The 26,176-nt window shown below is 42.9% G+C and overlaps 1 protein-coding gene across 1 annotated transcript in view; it reads left to right on the plus strand.

Annotated features, from left to right (window-relative positions):
- Positions 1–26,176, plus strand: part of LOC126484842 (probable cytochrome P450 304a1) — a 101,590-nt gene that overhangs the window by 36,563 nt on the left and 38,851 nt on the right. Inside the window, exon 6 of the mRNA XM_050108437.1 lies at positions 13,092–13,272. Within this exon, the coding sequence (XP_049964394.1) occupies positions 13,092–13,272 (181 nt within the window). The remainder of the gene's footprint in view (positions 1–13,091; positions 13,273–26,176) is intronic.

The raw sequence follows: 26,176 nt of genomic DNA on the forward strand, positions 1-26,176 counted from the left end.
GTTCTGCAGTTTATCTGAATTAGTAATAGCAAGTACACTGTTCAAAATGGAAAAGACAGGAATACAGCAATATAAATCCTTTACGAATGAAATAAATAGGAAATGTGGAGAAGCCGTGGCGAATGGCTCTAGGAAAGATGTGAAGAAATCGAAAAAGGAATGATCGTGGAGAGGACTGACTCATCTTATGGAAAAGTAAAAACAACCTTCAGTGGAATGAAAAGCAGGGGTGGTAAAATTAAGAGTGCAATGAGAGTTCCACTGTTAAATGCACAGGAGAGAGCGGGTTGGTGGAAAGAGTACATTGAAGGGCTCTATGAGGGGGATGACTTGCCTGATGACTTGGTAGAAGGTGAAACAGGAGTCCTATGGAAGAGGTAAGGGGTCCAGTATTAGTGTCAGAATTTCAAAGAACTTTGTAAGACTTAAGATCAAATAAGGCAGAAGGGATAGATAACATTCCATCAGAATTTCTGAAATCATTGGGGGAAGTAGCAACAAAACGACTATTATCGTTTGTGTGTTGATGTCTGAGGCTAGCGATGTATCATATGACTTTCGGAAAAATTCCGAATATAGTAGGGTAACATAAGTCCGAGAACTATTGCACAATAAACGTAACAGCTCTTGCATCCAAGTTGGTGTCATGAATAGCATACAGAAGAGTAACAAAGAAAATTGAGGATCTATAAGACGACTGTCAGTTTGACTTTAGGAAAGTTAAAGGCACCATTAAGGCGGTTATGACTATGCTTTTGATAATGGAAGCGGAAATAAAGAAAAGTCAAGGTACTTTAACCCTTTCGGTCACGAATTATTTTTTTCCTGAAAAAAAAAAAAATCATGCCTTTGCTATCCAGTTCTTAGAATTAAATTATGATTTTTCAGATGTATAAAATATTGCGAGGTGCCCCCCCAAGGGGGCATACAACGCGTCCCCTGATGAGGACATTGTGTTCAAGTGGGTGCACTATATGCCGAAAAGTCAAAGTATTTTATTTGGTTATATTTCACCAAACTACATAAATTACACAAAGCTTACTTAATGATTATATACATAAACTATGGTTTTACACTTGAGAAGAATTATAATCAAAGAAACAATTTTTTTCTACACAGACGTAAGTGAATGTTACATTTTACACACAAAAATTTGGTTTTGTTTTTGCAACCCGGTTTCTTGCACCTGTCAAATGATTTTTTGTCACTGACGGCTGGAAGATGCCCAACGTTGTCGAAACGAACTTCAGCTTCTGGGCGAATTTCCTCAATGGGTCGTTTCGTAGTACTTGGACTCTCACTAGTGGGACGCCCCTTTGTCAAGGCAGCTGGCTGATCTATTTTTGTCAGTACTTTGGCCACTCTTGCCCTAAAGTGAAGCAAATTAAGGGTCTTATTTTTAGGAACATTCTGATGCGTTTTTCTTGTACTCAATCCATGCATTTACACATGCAATATCAATTGCATGAGCAAACATGCGTCCACTGTCAGGTTCCAAAACCGACTATAAACCATAGAAAATGGCTGTCGAAATTCGTGTTCAGTCTCAAAAGCAGCTAACTGCATGTTGTCTTCAGGCGCAGAGCCTGGTGAATGCCCAATAGGCGCGGCTGTCGCCCTGCCACGTCCGGATAAAAAGCACGTGAACAGACATCAGACTTACCAATATTGATATTCAAAGCTACCATTCAGTCGGTTACGATTAGAACGGATATTTTTCTTATTCAGCTTTAGGTTGGCTGCGCTGCAACAAATTCGTACGCAACAATAACATTCTTGCTGCTAATGCATTGTCGTTTGGATGGGACGAGTGTTTCGTGATTATCTCAGTGTCACTTATCAAGCGTCTAGGCTACTCAGCTTACAATACACCACATGACATAAAACATCTAACATTACTTCCACCATTGTCTTCATGTTCAAAATTATCACTAGGATCATCGGATAGATCGTCAATTTCAGGAGCTCTATAATTTCTTCTTCTGGAAGTGGCCTTCGTCTGTCTTGGACATGGGGCATTGTGAAATTATCGTAAGATGACTAGAAAGACAGCGAAATAATATCCTAAATTTCTATGCTATTACAACCTTTCAATCACAATGCCCTCATCTGTAGAGATGTATAAAGTCGTAAACATGTCACTTACCTTTCACCTTCAAGAATGCACCTTTCTGTACGCATAAATAATTTTTTTTTACCGAAACTCTGAAGACATTAACCAGCTGATGGGAGGTACAAAGGTTACTGGGAAGCGTCCATGAGACTGTACACATTTAATTTTGTTTTGTGGTTCCACAGATTCACAGGAGTTGTCGACAGTTTTCTCAAATAAACTCTCTGCTTGTGACAATAAGAGGACAGCAATTACAAATGGTGAAATTTAACGAATTTTGATATACTAAGCATTTATTTAGTATGTCCTTATATGAGGACACCCTGACCGAAAGGGCTAATTGGATTTGTCGACTTGGAAAAAGCATTCAAGCATGTAAAATGGCGCAAAATGTTGGAATTTCTGAGAAAAATAGGATTAAGCTGTAGGGAAAGATGAATAACATATAATGTGTACAAGAACCTGGAAGGAACAATAAGACTGGAAGATCAAGACGGAAGTACTCGGATTAAAAAGGGAGTAAGACAGGGACGTAGTTTTCCGTCCCTAATGTTTAATCTGTACATCGAAGAAGCAGTGACGGGAATAAGGGCGAGCTGCAAGAGTGGGATTAATATTCAGAGCGAGAGTATGTCGATGATAAGATTTGCCATCGTCAGTGACGACGGTGAAGAATAACGAGATCTGTTGAGTGGAATGAACAGTCTAATGAGTACCGAATATATGCTGAGGATAAACTGAAGAAAGGTAAAATTAATGAGAAGTAGCAAGGAGGACACAAAAGCAACCTATCACTGGCAAAGAAAGCATTCATGGCTAGTATGAAACATAACTCCTAATTTGAGGAAGAAATATGCGATTATGTACGTTCGGAGCACAGCAGTGCGTGGTAGTAAATCATGGACTACAGGAAAACTGGAACAGAAAAGAATCGAAGGATCCGAAATGCGGTACTGCAGAAGAATACTGAAAGATGGGTAGATTGGTAAGGTAAGAAATGAGGAGATTCTCCACAGAATCGGTGAGGAAAGGAATATTTGGAAATTAGTGAGTAGAGTAAACGACAGGATGATAGGGCATATGTTGATACATACTAGCGGGAGCTGTACAGTGTAAAAACTGTTAGAGGAAGACAAGGATTAAAATATATCCAACAAACAATTGAGAATTAGGATATGAGGATAAAAACCACTTTCAAGCAGTTCACCTGTCCATGAGTCGTCTTCCAGAACGAGAGACAAAGAATTCCAAAGACCTAGTTGAGCACGAGAGGTAGAAGGAGGGGGCTAGAGACAGTTTAGAGCCTAAATGGTCCAAGCCTCTGCTTGGGGCGCCAAAGTGAGAGAGGCGCAATAGGCGCCGTAACTATGACATTTACATACAGGACGCTTCACAGTCAGTAGCAGCCGCTTACCTCGCTATGTTGAGGGGGACGTCAGGGGCGCCCAATTCTAAGATTTGTATACAGTGCGTAGGGAGAAGAGACAGAGGTGAAAGAGTACGAGTGAAAATGGGGAGAACGGTGGGCGGGACGCCAAATAATAAGTCAGTTAGCCGGCCGGGATGGCCGAGCGGTTCTAGGCGTTTCAGTCTGGAATCGCGCGACCGCTTGGGTCGCAAGTTCGATTCCTGTGTGTGATGTCCTTAGGTTAGTTAGGATTAAGTAGTTCTAAGTTCTAGAGGACTGATGACCTCAGAAGTTAAATCCTATAGTGCTCAGAGCCATTTGAACCAATGAGTCAGTTATGTGGAAAAATGGTCTCGAACCGGATATATATAAACCTGGATATGAAGAACCTTCTGTAGGGCCCCACAACCACAATACGGGATGTTTCGCTGTCTAAATAAATTATGGGTTTGTCTGGTACGACAGATACGGAATGGAATACCATTGCAGGTTCCTTCCTGTAGGAGGGGGGGGGGGAGAGAGGGAAAGAGGAGCATCATGTAGTAGTTGTCTCCCTGATAGTGCAGAGTTTATTTGTGGAGGCAGTAGCCCACCAAATGTTGGTCCATCTCCGAGTGAGCAGAGACGTTATTTGCCCCAGCAAATCCGCACTTGGCATCATCAAAACAAATATGGGGAGAGTAATCGCCTCTCTAGATAAACGGCCAACCAGTTGATTCCCTGGGATACCCGCATGACATAATACCAGAACAGGCGGTATAACGAATTTTTAGAGAGAAGATAATGAATAGCAGGTAACACAGGGTAACAAGAGTAGTATGAGTAAGTGGCCTGAAGTCCTCCCATTGAGTCAGTACACATTAAAAAGCGACAAAGGAGGCCCGTTTAATAAAACAGAGGGCTTTCTTAACGGCTATCAGCTCCACTCGAAAAATGCTAGATGTTTCTAACAACGAATGGTGTTCCTGAAAGGCGTGAGACGTAAAAACATATCCCGACCTACCCATGGTTTCAGAGCCGTCGGAGTAAAAGATGGTAGCAACCTGACATTCCCCAAGAAGTGAAACGAGCAGACGCCGAAGGCCCATGGGGACTTTAGGACCTGAAACTTTAGGACCTTCAAAATAGAGTGGTCCTGTTCGTGTCTTGGGTACCAACCACTGCTCACTGCTCACTAGGCAGATGCGCTAACCACTACGTCACAGTGGCTTTGCACAGCTGCATGGACTACCCTAGCATGACTCCCTCCTCTATACAAATACTCATTCACACCTCACACCTTGGTATTCCACTTAAACTCGAACAGCATTGCAGAGGCTCTCCAAATGTATTGGAATGGCATCTCAGCATTGAACGAAATGGGGAAGCCTGCCTGAAACCCAGGCACAGATGTTCGAATCAAATTAAATTATACATATATATATATATATATATATATATATATATATATATATATATGCAGCTTGTAGTGGAGCAGATCGTAGTGGAAATGACAAATGAAAATTTGTACCAAGGACGGGATTTGAACCCAGGTCTCCTGCTCAATAGGCAGGTAAGTTAATCACTAGACCAACCTGGCACAGTGACTTTTCAGAACTGCAAAGACTACTGTAGAATGCCTACCTCCTCAGTCCAAATTATATGTTGAAATAATGTATGGTAAAGGTGTATCCCAGTTATTACGGTGCCTGTTTACATAATGGCTCAGTATCTTCCCTGTTATCCACTGATATGTCTCTGTTCAACCACTCACTTGCAGAAGTAATACACTTGCTCTCAATTTACAAATACATAATAAGTGACAAAGCCGGTGATTGTGCAGAAGGGCTGGCCGGTGTGGCCGAGCGGTTCTAGGTGGTTCAGTCTGGAACCGCGCGACCGCTACGGTCGCAGGTTTGAATCCTGCCTCGGGCATGGATGTGTGTGATGTCCTGAGGTTCGTTAGGTTTAAGTAGTTCTAAGTTCTAGGGGACTGATGACCTCAGATGTTAAGTCCCATAGTGTTCAGAGCCATGTGCAGAAGGACCTAAGATATCCACACCAATCGTTTGAAATCGCTAACCTACAATAACCTTTACCGTGGAATATGCTGATGGCTAAATTTAGCCTGCTATGCATATGGCACACAGTTGTTCATATATTGTTCCATATACTGTCTATGTTTTCACCATCAGTAATGCTTGGCGATGTGCTATTTCTGGTTCTTTGACCATCATGCACAATGAACTGTGGCTGCATTGTAAATAGTTAACGGTCCACATCAGGTTGTCGTGCTTTAGCCACGTCAGAATGGTGTGACCCATTCTTTGTAACATACAAAGTTTTCTACTGAGACCATCTTGCATTCCCAAGGTTCATGCAAGATTGATGAATTACCACAAAAAATAATTAAGTCAACTTCAATGCCCAGCACATTAATCTAATTGATGGATCCTTCAATCATTGTAACCTCTTTGATGATGTGTAATAAGCTATTACTTTAAATTTTCTACAGTGTAAATAATATTCGAAGTATGTTACGCCATATATGAAGCTCAGCATTTCCTTCTCCATTGTAGAATAATTCCTTTCTGATTTAATTAACTTACAAGAAGCATAGGCTACCAGCTGCTCCACTCCCTTTACTTCTTGACTTAATACACAGTCAAGTGCATGATTAGTTGCTTCACATGCCAATATGAACTCCATCTCATAATTTGAAAAAAATCAATACCACCCCACTTGTCAATTATTCTTTTGGTCTTCGGAACACATCTTTACACTCTGATGTCCAAATGGAATTTCACTCCTTTCTTGAATAAGTGAGTGAGAGATCATACTATTTCTGCAAAATTCAGGACAAACTTTCTATAATAATTTGTTAAACTCATGACAGACTGAAACCGTTCTCCTTAAGAGGTTTAGGCAATATTTTGTAACCTTCACTAAACTAGGATCAGTTGAAACTGCATCATAACTAATCACATGGTCCAACTATCATCCTTCCTGTACTGTCAATTGACACCTCTCTATACTAATAGTTAAATGTGCCACATGTTACCTGTTAAACAACTCCTTTAGTTATAGTGCATGTTCTTATATATTCTTCACAACTATGTTGTCCAAATATACTATATAGTGCCTCAGTTCTAATCCTAGCAGTACTCCACTTATCAAAACTGAAAATTGGCTCGTACCTAAATGGGATACTATGATACTGATAGTGCCCCAGAAGAACCACAAATGCCATTTTCTGTCGGTCCTCTGGTGCTACTTCTAGTAGATGATTTCCACTTCTCAGGTCCATGGTGCAGAAATATCTTCACTGCCTGTTGTGGTAACCTCTTGTTCACCTTGTTTGCTCAATATGAAGTCTGTGACTTCAACAATAGGCCAAAAATACAACTTGGAAAAATAGCAGAGGAAATAACTTAATACCAATATCACTGTCGCACTTCCAAACATGAACACTCTTGGTCCTTACACTCGAGTGCCAGCTGTGTGTGTACTCTGCATTCCCTGGTATAATGCCCAGGCCTTCTACATGAAACACATCACTGCTAAACTTTGGGTGCATGGAGCACTGCGCCCCATTAAATTTGACTGCCAACAACGAAATTTTTGGAAATCAGATAATGGTTTTCTTCAGTGCACGCCTCTAAACTCGTTCAAATCACTACCTGTGACCACCTACATGAGCCAAACTTTCCAGACGAACCTAAAGTCGCCGCGCGGGATTAGACGAGCGGTCTAAGGCGCTGTAGTCATGGACTGTGCGGCTGGTCCCGGCGGAGGTTCGAGTCCTCCCTCGGGCATGGGTGTGTGTGTTTGTCCTTAGGATAATTTAGGTTAAGTAGTGTGTAAGCTTAGGGACTGATGACGTTATCAGTTAAGTCCCATAAGATTTCACACACATTTGAACATTTTCTTGAACCTTCAGTCCAACAAAACAACCATTATCAACCACTCAAAAGGACAGTAGTCAGAAGAACGGTTTGTTCTCATTCACTACACTGAGGTGACAATGCCCGGCATCCACCTGCAGCAACAGCAAAACAAGACACGTTGTACCAGCACAATACTGAGGCAGTCACAGCTGTGATCACACCATCGAGTCGCCACCATGAACCCCTGTATAAGCGTGTTACTGAATAAAGAATGTATTTGTTAACTGCGCTCTTCTGATGATACAACTATTGTGCTGCTGATTCTATGCAACCCATCGACCTGCACACGCCTTTGTGACCTACAGACAACCATCTTGGCTAGATATTACACTGGTGTCGGAATATGGTCAGTGCACTGAGGAAAACCATTATCTGATTTCCAAAAATTTCTTTGTTGGCAGTCTAATTTAATGGGGCGCAGTGCTCCATGCACCCAATGTTTAGCAGTGATGTGTTTCATGTAGAAGGCCTGGGCATTATACCAGGGAATGCAGAGTACACACACAGCTGGCCTTGCCCGCATCTCGTGGTCGTGCGGTAGCGTTCTCGCTTCCCACACCCGGGTTCCCGGGTTCGATTCCCGGCGGGGTCAGGGATTTTCTCTGCCTCGTGATGGTTGGGTGTTGTGTGCTGTCCTTAGGTTAGTTAGGTTTAAGTAGTTCTAAGTTCTAGGGGACTGATGACCATAGATGTTAAGTCCCATAGTGCTCAGAGCCATTTGAACCATTTGAACCACACAGCTGGCACACGAGTGTAAGGACCAAGAGTGTTCATGTCTGGCCGTGTGACAGTGATATTAGTATTAAGTTACTTCCTCTGATATTTTTCCAATTGTAATTTTATCCTGTGCCTCAATGAAGTGGCGGCGAGAGTGTGTTGCCTTGAGGATGTGAGATTGACATCAGGCATTTTGGAGGCGTTGGCACATGTGTCCTGGACAAGTGGCTACTCCAGCAGTTGGTCAGGCATGTGGTGTGCTTATTGCACAGGCCCGAAAAAAAAACCTATTGAAAACTTCTAGAGACTGGATGAAGTCACTCTGGAGGTGGCCCTCTTGGTTGCTCCATCAGGTTGCGTCATCAGGTCTAGCCACAGCTAGTAGACAGTATGAAGTGGCTAGATGTAGGGTACCAAGGCAGTGCACTGTTGGGCCACACATGTGGTAATTTATCTCATCATTGTGGTGGGCCATACTCTACGAGCAATATTCGAGCCCTGGCAGCCGGATCTCACTGTATCTGCTAGCCTGCCTCGCCAAAGTTATGAAGACTGCATGGAGGGTTGTTGTCGCAACAACAATTTCTACACACTGCTGAGTCACCCAAAGAACAGAAGTATCAAGAAAATATATTAAAAAAAGAACAGTTATTTTACGAGAAAATTCCTACGTATCAACGCAAGAAGCAATGTTTAGAAGACAGTAAATATCCCCTTTTTACATTACCATCAGCACCTCGTTCCTCTTTCTGTCAAATAATGACAAAAAACTGCACTTTTGTCCATCAATGTTGATGAATATTTCACTGTTCCGTGAAAATCAATTTGTGTTCTTCTTTATGGTTAGTGTATGCTTTTCTTTGTTCAGATGTTATGAAACCAACATATTTTTCGTTCTTAGATACTGGATCTCTTTTGTGGGAGAACAGTCGAATGAAACATGTAGTCGTCATGCAGCCTATGCAACACGTAACACATACAAACCAAGCAATAACGATTATGAAGTCATAACAGTATGAGATATTGTACCGGTACTATAGGCGCGGAAATGACGGCTTATATTTCGATGATAACAGACGACGTCAAAATTTACTTTCTGAGAAAACTTGATGTTAACGCTTAGTACTATTCCATCCCCCTGGTGATCTAATGTAGTCATTAGAAATGCTATATGGAATGTCTTTATGTTCCGTTCCGTGGCGTCCAACGTGAATGGACCTTTACAAGTCATTTAGTACACTTCGGCCTACCATGGTATTTGCAGTCATTTAGTTCACTTTGTTCAACATCTTTCGCGCATGTAGCACTGAATTTACAGTAGCCTTACACACGGCGTGTGCTCAGTTGCGGGTCTTTGTACCCACAGCAGTATATCCCAAAGTCAGCTGGTCCAATGTAACGCACAGTACACAGAATGTAAACGATATCTGTTTGCAACGGACCGCAGCGGTGTAAGGGAACTCGAGACGAACAATTTGATATAAGACACTTGTGGTGTCGAGAATAACCGAAATTGGCCTACAAAAACCATCCAAGCTACCGTACGTCGCGCTAGGTTTTCAATATTCTCTCGCTCTCTTCGCGCAAACTACACACGTCAAAAAACGTTTTGCATCACCTCGGTTCCGAAAGTTCCGGAACCTGTACAGAAAATTGGAATAGGGATCAACATAAACATCATTTCCGCCCTTTTTATTGCTCATAAGAACCACACATTGCATGCTGTACCACCATACAGCGAGATCTTCAGAGGTGGTGGTCCAGATTTCTGTACAGACCGGTACCTCTAATACCCAGTAGCACGTCCTCTTGCATTAATGCATGCCCGTATTCGTCGTGGCATACAATCCACAAGTTCATCAAGGCACTGTTGGTACATATTGTCCCATTCCTCAGCGGTGATTCGGCGTAGATCCCTCAAAGTGGTTAGTGTGTCATGTCGTCCATAAACAGCCCTTTTTAATCCATCCCAGGCATGTTCATTAGGGTTCATGTCTGGAGAAAATGCTGGCCACGCTAGTCGAGCGATGTCGTTATCCTGAAGGAAGTCATTCACAAGATCCGAATGCCTCGCCAATATGCTGCCGATATGGCTGCACTATCGGTCGGAGGATGGCATTCACGTACCGTACAGCCGTTACGACACCTTTCATCACCACCAGTGGCGTACGTAGGCCCCACATAATGCCACCACAAAACATCAGGGAACCTCCACCTTGCTACAGTCGCTTGACAGTGCGTCTAAGGCGTCCAGCCTGACCGGATTGCCTTCAAACACGTCTCTGACGATTGTCTGGTTGCAGGTATAGGTGACACTCTTCATTGAAGAGAACGTGATGCCAACCCTGAGCGGTCCATTCGGTATGTTGTCGGGCCCATCTGTATCGCGCTGCATGCTGTGGTTGCAAAGATGGACCTCGCCGCAGACGTCGGGAGTGAAGTTGCGCATCGTGCAGCCTATTGCGCACAGTTTGAGTCATAACACGACGTCCTCTGGTTGCACGAAAAGTATTATTCAACATTGTGGCGTTGCTGTTAGGGTTCCTCAGAGCCATTACCCTTAGGCAGCGGTCATCCACTGCAGTAATAACCCTTGGGTGGCCTGAGAGAGGCATGTCATCGACAGTTCCTGTTGCTCTGTATCTCCTCCATGTGCGAACAACATTGCTTTGGTTCACTCCGAGACGCCTGGGCACTTCCCTTGTTGAGAGCCCTTCCTGGCACAAAGTAACAATGCGGATGGGATCGATCCTCGGTGTTGCCCGTCTAGGCATGGTTGAACTACAGACAAAAAAATGGTTCAAATGGCTCTGAACACTATGGGACTTAACATCTGTGGTCATCAGTCCCCTAGAACTTAGAACTACTTAAACCTAACCAACCCAAGAACATCACACACATCCATGCCCGAGGTAGGATTCGAACCTGCGACCGTAGCGGTCACGCTGTTCCAGACTGAAGCGCCTAGAAGTACAGTCAACGCGAGCCGTGTACCTCCTTCCTGGTAGAATGACTGGAAATGACTGGCTGTCGGGCCCCCTCCGTCTAATAGGTGCTGCTCATACATGGATATTTACATCTTCGGGCGGGTTTAGTAACATCTCTGAACAGCCAAAGGGACTGTGTCTCTGATACAATATCCACAGTCAACTATCTTCAGGAGTTCTGGGAACCGAGGTGATACAAAACATTTTTTGATGTGTTTATTAGCTGTAGAGCAAAAATAAGTAGGAACCTATTTTTTGTGTGCAAATTACGTTTTCGCTAGAAACAGCAGTTTCCGAATTATTCAAGAAAAACGTAGAAAATTGACCTCAAAACGCACTCCAACGTCCACACTCGCTCCATACCGGTCGGAATTTTTTCTGTGTTCTTCATGACACTCCCTGCTACCACTGTACAAAAATTTGCAACCACACAGACTATTTCCCATATTCGATCTTTCTTGGTTTTCATCGAATTGGCTATTACCCCACTGGCTTAGTCGGTTATTTGATCAGTATCGTTATTTTAAACTTTCCTGTGATGATAATAAAAGGAAAAAAGGCATTTGCAAACATTATGCAAAAATCAATTACCCTTACAAATCGATCTACAATTAACCCTTACAAGTACATTAGTTTCGTAGTTAGGTCAGACAAACAAAACTATGTAATTTTTAATTTCATGCTGTCAAAATTCACAAAATTGTGATGTAACTTTTACACAATCGTTGGTTTTAGAGTGTGTAAGTTCACTGCAAAGCCAGTGGTATGATAGCGCAGTTAAGGAATACCAAAAAGGTCGGATATGGAAAATGATTTGCCGGCCGGGGTGGCCGAGCGGTTCTAGGCGCTACAGTCAGGAACCGCGCGGCCGCTACGGTCGCAGGTTCGAATCCTGCCTCGGGCATGTATGTGTGTGATGTCCTTAGGTTAGTTAGGTTTAAGTAGTTCTAAGTTTTAGGGGACTGATGACCTCAGAAGTTCAGTCCGGTAGTGCTCAGAGCCATTTGAACCACTTTGAAAATGATTCGTGTAGTCGCAAATTTTTGTACATTGGCAGGATGGACAGTCACAAACAACATACTAAAAATTAAAAATCCTGAGCGGTGGAGGAGAGGGTGAGTGTGGAAGTGAGGATGAGTTTGAAAATCATTTTTGTACGGATTTCTTGAGTAACTCTAAAAGCACTTTCTCTTGCTTATATGTATTCTATTACAAAATTAAAGTGTAGTATATTTCCTACAAATAATATCCTATTGATTAATTCTCTAGGCCGCGCGGGATTAGCCGAGCGGTGTAGGGCGCTGCAGTCATGGATTGTGCGGCTGGTCCCGGCGGAGGTTCGAGTCTTCCCTCGGGCATCGGTGTGTGTGTTTGTCCTTAGGATAATTTAGGTTAAGTAGTGTGTAAGCTTAGGGAATGATGATCTTAGCAGTTAAGTCCCATAAGATTTCACACACATTTGAACATTTTTTTGATTCTCTAGGACTAACAGTTTAAGCGAAGAGAGTGAGAAAGCATGCATGTATACAGTAGCTTAGGTGGTTTTCCTGTGCCGATTTGAGGTAGTTTCCCGACTTTATAGACCACGAATGTCCTGGATCAAATTATTCTTCTCGGCTTCCACTGCAGCTCTACGGGACATGCAAACGTCGTTTACACCTTACATAACAAATAGGTGGCCATGTCTAATTTTTTTGCTTAAAGAGACGGAATGGTTATGTTTTATCGCTAACTGATGCATCGTGAATCGCTGGTGGTAATTTGAAAAGAGACAGCATAACTGAGGTTATTTTTTGCTGGCGGACTAAATAGCAAATAAAAGCAGGGGATACGTACAAGTACAGGCAAGGATTAATCGATTTTGAAAAACTGAGCCCAAATCTGAACTGAAAGGCGATATCAACGAGTAAAATGTTAGCAAGCACTGGACTGTTTGGCAGTTGAGCAGCTGGTGGTGACGATGATGGACTTCATCATCCCCACCACGACGTCGCTGGCCGTGGCCCTGACCTGGTACCTGATGTGCGTAGCGCACCACCCGCGCGTCCTGCGGCGCATACACCAGGAGCTGGACTCCGCCGTCGGTCGCGGCCGCCTGCCCTCTCTCGATGACAGACCGAGGTGAGTGCTGCTAATTGTCGTGTCCGTCGGCGTAGCGAGAAGGATGAACACTCCAGAACACATCAAACATTATCGAATGATTAAACCGTAAATGTATTTATTTACAATATACGCAGTATTAAACACACATAACTCTGTATTCTTGAATCTCTCTGCAGTCACTCTCCGTTCACTAGTAGTGGATTATAATATTCACTAGCAGCGGGGGCTGCTATAGCGTCTTCTTAGATTCTTAATATTTCACTGACGTGGTACTACGCACGTAATGTTCGCTGTAATATCTTCCGAAAGCTCGGCGTGACAGAGAAATCTGAGGATAATCTGAAGCAGGTGCTTGAAAAGACGTGCGGTCCAGTCACAGTTGCAGGCAGTGGGGTGATACGAATTCGGCGTTCTCTGGTGACGTGTGTAGTGCCACTTGGTGACTTTGTAGCGAGTCGTCAATAGCAACGGCTCTCGGCGGCCGGTTTCAATATCTCTCCTGCGGAGGTGTGAGCGATGTGTAACGCGTCGTGTGTGGTCGATAAAGACACTGTCGATACTGCATTAATCGCATGATGCCTACTGATCATTTCATGACTGAAGACAATGGAAAACAAGATCTTGGGGCAATATAACTCATTCGCTGTAAATTCTGTACAGCTGATGTGAAATTTTATAAATGTCACGCTAAGACTACTGCTATGTCACTTCTCATGGGCGCCAGTCTTACGTTAAAGCTAAGGTGAATATTGATCGATCATGTGAGAAGTACACTGCGAAACTGCAACAACTTACCAGCCTTCTAAATGTGTCGGTTGTAGTGGCTTGCCGACGTAGGTTATCGCTAAAGGAGCAGGCTTTCGTAGCTTCGTGTCTCCATCTGCAGAGTCCAGCAGGCCAGGTACCTCTCAACTGCAATTCCTTAATGATCCCATTTTTCACGTATAATCCCTGCTGTCAGATTCAATCCTTATGCTGAATATCCTTTTCCTGTATTGCAGATCTGGTTGAAACTGCGGGCAGTTGCGCCTTATTGAAACAGAGCTCTTAGTTTCAGTACCAGAGTAAAACTACGTGTTACCAGATAGGTGTTCAATCCCCCCCAACTGGTGCTAGCGTCCGCTCCAACCGCCAGGACCGCAACTGATATGTGAAATGGGACGAACTAGTTCCATCAGATATTCGGGCACATCGCTACTCAAACCATACGCTGCTGTTTATGAAGCTTAGTAATTTCGGAAGAACAAATTTAGAGTTTCGTCTTCCTTCCTGTCATCCTCCGTTACAATGCTATTATTGAAATTAAGAGTCTGGGCAGATGGTTTTGGTCCATTTCTTGATTTAACATAATACCAAAACTTGTTATTTAGCAGCTCTGGAATGCTGACTATAGGATCACTGTGTTTTGGACTCTTTCGTCGCCAGAGGACTATTCACAACAGTTGCCAATCGTCCGTCGAGGTCTAACCTCTCTCATTCAGACTGGTCATTTGCTGGCCCATAAACCTTCCTCAGACTCATTAGCCTATGTAGCAGATTGCGATGGTCCCTTTCAGCCGGCTAATGCGGAACTCACAGGGTGTTCTGGCTAACAGAGCACTGCAGACGCCTGCCCGATCCGCCTGATGTTCACTCGGCTGCGCTGTGCGAAAGAGCGGGCGAGTAAAGTTCGTACATCAGTCACGATGTTGCAATGTGTGCATGCTCGATGACTTTCTTTACGCGTCACGCTGCGGTATGACGTAGGTAACCGCTATGTTTCCTTAGCCCCGAGGATGAGGTCAGGCACCTCTTGCATCACAATCGGAGAGTGTTCGCACTCATGCAAGCTGGTGAGACGAAACAGAATGGATACCACATGATAGGGATCACTGTTATTCACTCGGCTTTGGCACACAAATGCAGTGCTCGAAATCATGATTAAAATTACTTAATAGTTGAGGTTTCGAGCGGTCTTCCACTAGTCAGTACACTTAACTTTTCCAGTTCCTTGTCTGTCCTTTCTTGATGCGTTGAATCCTTAATCCTGGCTCTGGCCCGTTCATTTATCAGTTCATCAGACATGATATCCACACATATATATATATATATATATATATATATATATATATAAGTATATAAGTAGCAGATTGTACGCCCATATATATATATATATATATATATATATATATATATATATATACCGGGTGATCAAAAAGTCAGTATAAATTTGGAAACTTAATAAACCACGGAATAATGCAGATAGAAAGGTAAAAATTGACACACATACTTGGAATGACATGGGGTTTTATTAGAACAAAAAAAAAAATTGCTAGACGCGTGAAAGGTCTCTTGCGCGCGTCGTTTGGTGATGATCGTATGCTCAGCCACCACTTTCGTCATGCTTGGCCTCCCAGGTCCCCAGACCTCAGTCCGTGCGATTATTGGCTTTGGGGTTTCCTGAAGTCGCAAGTGTATCGTGCTCGACCGACATCTCTAGGGATGCTGAAAGACAACATCCGACGACAGTGCCTCACCATAACTCCGGACATGCTTTACAGTGCTATTCACAACATGATTCCTCGACTACAGCTATTGCTGGGGAATGATGGTGGACATATTAAACATTTCCTGTAAAGAACATCATCTTTGCTTTGTCTTACTTTGTTATGCTAATTATTGCTATTCTGATCAGATGAAGCGCGATCTATTGGAAATTTTGTGAACTTTTGTATTTGTTTGGTTCTAATAAAACCCTATGTCATTCCAAGAATGTGTGTCAATTTGTACCTCTCTATCTCCATTATTCCGTGATTTATTCAGTTTTCAAATTTATACTGACTTTTTGATCACCCGGTATATATGGGCGTACAATCTGCTACTTAGCGGGAACCATGTGAAGCTGCTCTTTCTAACAGTACGTTGTTCATGCTCATATCTCAAATAACACAATAGTTACAATTTTTCAGAGTGTACACCCACTTCAGTTCTAGTAAAATTGGTGTCGGGACAACAGAAAGCGTTCTGTGTTCTACGTTTTGCGCAGTGCAGGTCATATTAACTGTACAGCGTGAGTTTTGTTCTAGGTATGATGTGGATCGTCCTACAGCACAGAGCATTAGACGATGGCATTAACCATTCCGAGAAATTTGTTGTTTGTGCAAAGGCAAATCGCCGGGCCGTTCCCGAGTGTCTGACACAGAATCCGCCATAGTTTCACAAGGAGGCCGCAGAAATCCGTTCGCCATGCATCCTGACAGCTCAACATTCCCCTGCTGTCCGCTTGGCTTGTGTTGCGTCGAAGTTTACACATGAAAGAAAACAAAATTCAGTTACTGCAGGCTCTTCGTGAAGGTGACAAACAACAATGTGTGGAGTTCTGTAATTTCGTTCTTGGCAAGATGGAGGATGACAGTTTTCTTCGACGCTTAGTGTTTAGTGACGAAGCAACATTCCATTTAAATGGAAACGTGAACCGTCATAATGTGATAATATGGGGTACAGAACAACCACATGAAGTTGTACAACGTGAGAGGGACTCTCCAGAATTTAATGTGTTTTGCGCAGTTTCGCGGGAGAAGGTATATCGCCCATTTTTATTTGCCGAGACCACTGTTACAGGAAGCACATATCTCGATATACTTGAGAACTTTCTTTTCCCTCTGCTGGAGACTGATTCGTACGACTTCATTTACCAGCAGGATAGGGCACTGCCACACTTTTGTCTGGAAGTGCGGAAATTTTTAAATCAAAGGATTACTGAACGATGGGTCGGTCGTGCTGGATCAAATGATTCAGCCTTACGTTACTGGCCTCTAAGGTCACTGCACCTGACTATATGTGATTACTTCTTGTGGTAGTTTATAAAAGACTCTGTTTATGTGCCTCCGTTTCCAATAACTGTGAATGAGCTGAGACATCGCAAGACAGCAGCCGTGGAAGCTGTAACTCAAGAGATGCTCGCTGCAGTGTGGAAACAATCTGAATACCACATTGACATGTGCCATGCATCTCAAGGGAGGCATATTGAACGTCTATGAAAAGGTATGAAAAACTTTTTTTTGAGTTTCCCGTTCATCAAAAAACAAAATTCATTGCATATGTTTATTAGTTTCAGAAATACAGACGTGCTAAATCGGATGATTCTTTTTGATACAATATACTCCAAAGCAACAGTCTCTCTCTCTCTCTCTATCTCTAAAAGATGATAAAGAAATACCCCCATTTCGTACACAGCACCACCCACATACTACTTTCGCACAAGACGCTGTTCAGCGTCTCATATTCAGTTATTATCATCAAAGTGATTGGTCTACAATGCTTTATAGATAAGCTTCGTACGGAATGAATGAGGCCAAACTTTTTGAAGGCAGCTTATCGGCATTGGAACTCGTCTTATAGAAGCATAATTAGAACTCCAGCTATTACAGTGGTTCTATAGCGCAGTGGTTAACGTGCAATCCCTATGTGCAGAAGGTGCGGGTCAGAAACTAATCAAGTGACGTCATTTCTTTTTCATTTCATGTGTAGAACTTGAGCAAGTTCGCATGTCGCGTTTAAATGAGCGGCAGACGATGTGGCAACATTGTAACGGCAAGAGACAAACGTCAACTGTCAAGTAATTTTAATCGGATTTAGTCGCTATGCCGTATTGTAGCGGTCATATAGCAAGCGCTGGAAGCTATGTCTGCGATTACAATGAAGCATTCATCTGATCCACATTTTCTTATATAAGTAGTAATACAGTTGTGTGAAACTTATAAGTGTAGCACAGAACAATGTTTCATAACCATTTTGCTATAAGATAATTAATCTGTCATAATGTGTAACTGGACATTCGGCTATATTTTGGGCTGTCAGACATAGGCGTGGGTTTGTTAATACGGCCAACGTGCTTCGTTCCTAAATCAATTTGACCATGTTGCTCAATACGAATACATGTCTCTTTACTCCACGAATGTTAAAGTTATTCATATTAAGTAGAAATATATTGCTTCCAAAGGATAACAATCCAACTTCATTTTACTTAATTTATTGTCTTTGCCGAGACCCACATGTGATGTTATTAGCATTTTACGGTATTCCACTTTCACACCGAAGTTTGCTCTTCCTGCATTGCTCTTCCGAATTAATCTTTCAGGTTATAAATGTCTATGGTAGAATTTCAATACTATTGAAATAGTAACGTTTTCCGTGATCGTTTGACACGCAAGTCGCCGAAGTGGCGCCAAATCGAAAGACTTGCATCCGGCAAACGGTCTACCCGACGGGAGGCCCTAGTCCCACGACAACTACTACAACACGGGTGGTACTGTTTCCTCTACTGGCTTCACATATAATTGCGTGCACCTTCCGCGAATAAACGGTAGCAATGGACATAATGGTTCAAAACTTTTAACTCTTTACTTTAGCAACTATTTGAATAATTTTGGTGCAATGCATCTGTAGAAGTCCATTCTACCGGCATCACGAACAATGATCCCCTTCTGGCATACTGATGCAGGACTGGTACGTTTTGGCATTATTGAACATTACTAGCAAGACTGTGGCCATACTGGAAATAGGCACGCTCAGCTGCAACAGTTCCAGAGAACCAGCACCGTGTAGGGGGTACGATTTACTAAGTGACATATCAATAGTAGTACCCGTTACAAGAGATATTTCCTTCTTGCGACAGCGGAAGCTGCAAGCTTCCGAGCATATTGGATACTGTCATATATTTCGTTCAAGTCGAGTATTACTTGAAACATGGAGAGAACTACGCCAATGAAATAGCGAACTGTGCAGGGTGAAAGCGAACTGCGTCGACAAAATGTATTAGGCTATTCAGGGATATTTTCTATGTACTTTAGTGTAAGAGATGCCTTGTTACAGAGTAATTGCATTTAGTTTGCTTTCTTACTCCATTTATCTTTGTGTCTGTATTCCAATAGAAAGATCTGCACAAAACTGAAAATGCCTCGTTTGAAGACATTCCATTCACTCACAATATATCTATTGACAACAGATGCTCTCAGCCATGTACCGAGTACTGCTCGGTTCGGTCAAAGATGGATTTACAGATAAAGAGTTGGACGATACGTTCCCTGTGTATCGGTCACTGAATGCATTAGAAGAATGGCACAACAACGCTATGCTGAGCTGTTACCGCAGTGACAGCAGCCGAATCACAGCACTTTTGGGCCGCACGGGGTACCCGCGCTGTCTCAGGCGTCTTGTCACGGTTAGCGCTGCTCCCCCCTTCGGAAGTTTGAGTCCTCTCTCGGGCATGGGTGTGTCCATAGCGTAAGTTATAGCGGGCTACCAATTCGATTCTACAGAGAGTACGCGAAAGTACTTGCCCCCCTTCTAACAGCCGTGTACCGCAAGTCTCTAGAGGAACGGAAGGTTCCAAATGATTGGAAAAGAGCACAGGTAGTTCCAGTTTTCAAGAAGGGTCGTTGAGCAGATGCGCAAAACTATAGGCTTATATCTCTGACATCGATCTGTTGTAGAATTTTAGAACATGTTTTTTGCTCGCGTGTCATGTCATTTCTGGAAACCCAGAATCTACTCTGTAGGAATCAACACGGATTCCGGAAACAGAGATCGTATAAGACCCAACTCGCTTTATTTGTTCATGAGCCCCAGAAAATATTAGATACAGGCTCCCAGCTCCCAGGCAGACGCCATTTTCCTTGACTTCCGGAAGGCGTTCGATACAGTTCCGCACTGTCGCTTCATAAACAAAGTAAGAGCCTACGGAATATCAGACCAGCTGTGTGGCTCGATTGAAGAGTTTTTAGCAAACAGAACACAGCATGTTGTTCTCAATAGAGAGACGTCTATAGACGTTAAAGTAACCTCTGTCATGCCAAAGGGGAGTGTTATGGGACCATTGCTTTTCACAATATATATAAATGACCTACTAGATAGTGTCGGAAGTTCCATGCGGCTTTTCGCGGATGATGCTGTAGTATACAGAGAAGTTGCAGCATTAGAAAATTGCAGGAAGATCTGCAGCGGATAGGCACTTGGTGCAGGGAGTGGCAACTCACCCTTAACATAGACAAATGTAATGTATTGCGAATACATAGAAAGAAGGATCCTTTATTGTATGATTATATGATAGCGGAACAAACATTGGTAGCAGTTGCTTCTGTAAAATATCTGGGAGTATGCGTACGGAACGAGTTGAAGTGGAATGATCACATAAAATTAATTGTTGGTAAGGCGGGTGCCAGGTTGAGATTCATTGGGAGAATTCTTAGAAAATGTAGTCCATCAACAAAGGAGGTGGCTTACAAAACACTCGTTCGACCTATACTTGAGTATTGCTCATCAGTGTGGGATCCGTACCAGGTCAGGTTGACGGAGGGTATAGAGAAGATCTAAAGAAGAGCGGCGTGTTTCGTCACAAGATTATTTGGTAAGGATGATAGAGTTATGGAGATGTTTAGCAAACTGAAGTGGCAGAAGGTTTCGAGAGGGTGCGTTTCTGGATGAGGTATCGAATATATTGCTTCCCCCTACTTATACCTCGCGAGGAAATCACGAATGTAAAATTAGAGAGATTCGAGCGCGCACGGAGGCTTTCCGGCAGTCGTTCTTCCGGTGAACCATACGCCACTGGAACAGGAAAGGGAGGTAATGACAGTGGCATGTAAAGTGCCCTCCGCCACACACCGTTGGGTGGCTTGCGGAGTATAAATGTAGATGTAGTTTTAGTTAGATTACGTAGTGTGTAAGCCTAGGGACCGATGACCTAAGCACTTTGGTCCCATAAGATCTTACCACAAATTTACAAATTTTACACCTATGAATCTGTGCATAGGCGTCGGCAAGAAAATGGTAATGGTACATTACAGCCTTTTTCACTGTCATGATGGCACAAAAACTAGAATATCCCTGAACGACCTGCGAAATTTTCTCTGTGGATATCGCGTTCGCTCTGTACGTTGAAACGACCATGTAATGACTGAGGGTGGACTGCCACTACAGAGGGTGGTGGAATTGGGTTGTTAGCGACAGGAAGCCAGTCGCACACCACACTGAACGAGACAGCGGTTGAGTGTCAAATCTAAAAGCCGTAAATTCCACTAAATACCTAGATATTACTATTACGAACAACTTAAAGTGGAAGGAACACGAAGAAAATGTTGTGGGGAGGCTAACCAAAAACTGCGTTTTATTGGCAGGACACTTAGAAAATGTAACACACCTACTAAGGAGACTACCTACGCTACGCTTGTCTGTTCTCTTTTACAATACTGCTGCGCGGTGTGGGATCCTTACCAGATAGGACTGACGGAGTACATCGAAAAAGTTCAAAGAAAGGCAGCACGTTTTGTATTATCGCGAAATATGTAAGAGAGTGTCACAGAAATGATACAGGATTTGGGCTGGAAACCATTAGAACAAAGGCGTTTTTCGTTATGAGGGAATCTCCTCACGAAATTCCAATCACCAACTTTCTCCTTCGAATGCAAAAATATATTGTTGACGCCGAGGTACATAGGGGGGAACGATCACCACGATAAAATAAGATAAATCAGAGCTCGTACGGAAAGATATAGGTGTTCGTCTTTCCGCGCGCTATACGAGATTGGAATAATAGAGAATTGTGATGGTGGTTCGATGAACCCTCTTCCAGGCACTTAAATGTGATTTTCAGAGTATCCATGTAGATGTAGATAAAGTAAAATCCCCAAGTATATGTATTCCTGTGTTTTGTCCTTTGTAATAAAACTGGATCGCACGAAGTGGATGGAAAACTAAAGTGATTCTAAGTTATGTCGATCCTAATTTGGTCGCGCATGGCAAAATGTTTTCAATAATTTGGTGCTGTGAGATGCTGATTTTATTACAACTGTGTTATTGTCACTTGTATTAATTAAGTGACAATACGAACAGGCTAACCAATTTTGCTCAAATGATTCTAAGTATGTAAATGTTTTGTTGATGAGCATACGTACGCACGCAAAACACTTTGGATTTGTGTAACAACTGTGTATTTTGTTATTGTCACTCATTTCATTGACTGTAATTATTAGTAAAGGTGACTTGATGCCTTCTTACTTAAAGCGCGTCGCGCCCGTTGTCCGCAGACACGACCTTGAATTTGAGGGAAGACACTAGCGCCAACCAGTCGGTTTGAAACTAGTCTCTAAAATGTATGTACTGCAACTGTGGCAAGTTTGTAACAAACACTTCGCTATGACATATAGTTAAATGAGGAACTACCTTGAGCAACAGACGTATCGACAGATTAGGAACTCTAAACAGGAAACCTAAGCGACAATGCAGTTTCTTTGCGGTAGGAAATAAAGACAAATTTCACTTATTTCTTCTTAGTTGTAAAACAAGTGGCAACGTCAGTGAATGCCACAGTTATTTTTATGAAAATTAAGTCGTATATAGCATACATGAATTAATGAAAGTTACTACAGGAATTGCCAGCAATGGTCCATGATGAAGTATTTTTCCGGACCTTTCCGATGGTTTCGAATTATCGCACGATGTTGACTTAATAGCGAAATGGCGCTGTTGTTAAATCAGTGGACGCTCGTTTGGGAGCGCAGGGATTGAGATACAGGTTTTGTAAACTTGATACAACACTTGATTCACTCGAATCGTGCAATAGTCTCAGATATTTGGTTTCCTTGGCGAACATGTGTCGAATCCGTAAAGTCGAAAATCGTGTGTTCACTTCGTGGGTCCGCAGTTAGCGACTTCGGGCCGCCACGAAGACCAACGTGTTCCTGACTTGATTTTTCATCTTTCTCTTTAAAACTAGACCTAAGTGGTGTCAAAGTGTGTGTTTTTTGCCGAGCTGTTGAAACCTGAAATTATTTCGATAGAAACGGTCGCTGATTTGGGTCCGATTGCTTGTACGCATCTGGCATTGATTTGAAAAGACGTTACAAAAAAAAAAAAAAAAAAAAAAAAAATCCGATGCGGTATGCTTACTAGTGACAATCCATAAAGCCCCTTGCGATGGATGGAGCGAGGTTATACGGCGCTTAAGTCACTAGACTTGCGTTCGTAAAGAGTGGAAGTTCAAATTCCGTCGTTGACACAAAGACTTAGGCTACTACTCGCATTTCGTTTAATGCATATTCCTGGGCGGTTCCATCAGAAAGGAAAATACGTATTTCTTTCACTACCAATGTACACACCAAGTTTCTAATCAGTCTTTAATAATCTCCACATTGGTGGATGTAAAACGCTAACATTGCTTCTAACTTTCCTGCTTGGCAACCCAGCGGCTTGACTGGGCAAACTTTTGATCTACATACCGGTATGAGAATGTCTTAAAGACTTTTTTATATGTGATGGGGGCAGGAACAAGGATGGACTCAGACTGATGATCGCACTAACCAACAAGTTCGAGATGCTGTTTTTCTTTGAAATTGAAAGAGAGTCTATGGAACCCATTTCACCTGTTGAAGAAACCTGTTTTATCCTGTGTCAAGAGGAGGCAAGCACAAAACGGTAGGAGTCTGGTAAACATCGGCAGTTTAAATATGTGACGAATTATGGTACCCGTTAGGGAAATGGCAGATAGAGCAGGGAAGAACACCAGGTGCACTCAATGCGCATGTCTCAGAAACTGTTCCGGCAGAGGTAACAGGGTGTAGCCAAATGCAAATTGTAGCACAAGTTGGAACAAACAATGCCGGTCGGCTGGGCTCTGACGTCATACATGGATCATTTGAGCGATTAGCAGAGAAGGTTGAGAGGACCAGCCTTACGCAGAGTTTCAACTGAACTCGTAGTTTGCAGCATTTTTATCGAAACCGATCGTGGCCCCCCGATTCTAAGTAGAAAGGATGGGCTGAACCAGAAACTTCGAGTCTTTTTGTGACAAGCTAGGCTGTGACTTCCTGGACTTGCGCCATAGGGTTGAAAGTTGTGGGTCCACCTAAACTGGTAAATGGGTGAAGTGTGCCTATACGTCACAGGCTGCTACCCAGGTAGCAGGTTTAGGATAGTCGATTGTCCATCCACTACAGATAACGACATCTGTAGAATACACAAGTATAAGATGCAAAATGACTGCCTCCCACAGGTGAGAGTATTACAATTCAAGTAGTTAACTGCCGACACATCTGCAACAAAGTGTCAGAGTTTGAAACACTCCTAAAAGGTAGTGAAACTCGCAAAATGCTAGGTACAGAAAGCTGGTTGAAACATGAATTTAGTACTAGTGAAATTTTTGCGAAAAATTTATGTGTATATGGGTAGTATAGGCTAACTGGAAATGGATGTGGTGTATTTCTTGGAGTAAAAGAAAACTCAGATCTATCGAGATAGAAATTGAAGTTGCATGTGAGATTGTTTGGGTGGGTACGGCCATGAAATGGTAATCAGATCCTTCTATCGCCCACCAGACTCATCTGTAACCGAAAATTTTAGAGAAAACCTCAGTTCACTTTTACGTAAGTTCCCCAATAATACTATCATCTTCGGTGGAGACTTAAAAATATTCAGATGTGTGTGAATACCTAAGGGACCAAACTACTGAGGTCATCGGACCCTAGACCTACACACTACTTAAACTAACATGTGCTAGGAACAACACACACACCCATGCCCGAGGGAGGACTCGAACCTCCGGCAGGAGGGGCCGCGCAATCCGTTGTACGGCGTCTCAAACCGCGCGGCCACTCCGCGCGGCCAGACTTAAATCATCCATCAATCAATTGGGAAAATTACAGTTTTGTTAGTGGTGTGCGTGACAAGAGATCCTGTGAAACTACCTAGAACAGCTGGTTCGAAACTCCGGTCATGATGGAAATATATTAGATATTCGAATGGCAACAAATAGACCTGACCTCACGTTAAAATTGACATCAGTGACCATCGCGCGGTTGTGACAACAAGGATTACCAAACTACAGATGGCAGCTAAAACATGTAGAAAGATATCTGTGTTCAGTAAACTAGATAGGAAAAGCGGTAGACCGAACGAGAGGGTGCAGTGGTTAGCACATTGAACTTGGATTCTGGAGGACTACGGTTCAAACCTACATCCGGCCATCCTGATTTAAGTTTTCCGTGATTTCCCTAAATTACTTCAGGCAAATGCCGGGATGATCCCTGAAAAAGGGGCACGGCCGACTTCCTTCCCCGTGCTTCCCCAATCCGATGAGACCGATGACCTTGGTGTTTGGTCCCCTCCCCCGAATCAACCAATGAACCAAAAGCAGTAGACTCATATGTTAATGAGGAACTTGAAACTCACCACACAGTACAGGAGCACATGGAGGATCTATGGCTTAAGTTTGAAAGAGTAGTTGACCATGAGCTCAATGGATATGTACCCAGTAGGACAGTTCATAATGGGAGGAACCCTCCGGGGTAAACAGTCACCGTAAAGAAATTTCTAAAGAAACAGCTATTACAGCAGAATAGGTCTAAAACAAATCACAGGCGCGCGGGATTAGCTGAGCGGTCTTGGGCGCTGCAGTCATGGACTGTGCGACTGATCCCGGCGAAGGTTCGAGTCCTCCCTCGGGCATGGGTGTGTGTGTTTGTCCTTAGGATAATTTAGGTTAAGTAGTGTGTAAGCTTAGGGGATGATGACCTTAGTAATTAAGTCCCATAAGATTTCACACACATTTGAACATTTTTGAACAAATCATAGTGCTACACACAGAGAGATGCTGAATGTGTTTGGCTATCAAGAGAGGGATTCGAAAACCTTCAATGAACCATAGCAGAATGCTGTCAAATTATCTTTCACAAAACCCAAAGAAATTCTGGTACTGTGTAAAGGCTGTCAGTGGCACAAGAGTTAGTCCAGTCACGTGCGATTGAGATAGGAACTGACACTGAGGGTAGTAAAACAGAAGCTGAAATGCTTAACTTCGTTTTCAAATGTTCCTTTACAAAGAAAGATCCTGAAATAAGTGTCAGAGTTAGTGGTGTTGAGAAAGAGTTGAAATAATTCAAAATGGACA

The sequence above is a fragment of the Schistocerca serialis genome, chromosome 6 (genome assembly GCF_023864345.2).
Source record: "Schistocerca serialis cubense isolate TAMUIC-IGC-003099 chromosome 6, iqSchSeri2.2, whole genome shotgun sequence".
In the NCBI taxonomy this organism is placed as follows: domain Eukaryota; kingdom Metazoa; phylum Arthropoda; class Insecta; order Orthoptera; family Acrididae; genus Schistocerca; species Schistocerca serialis.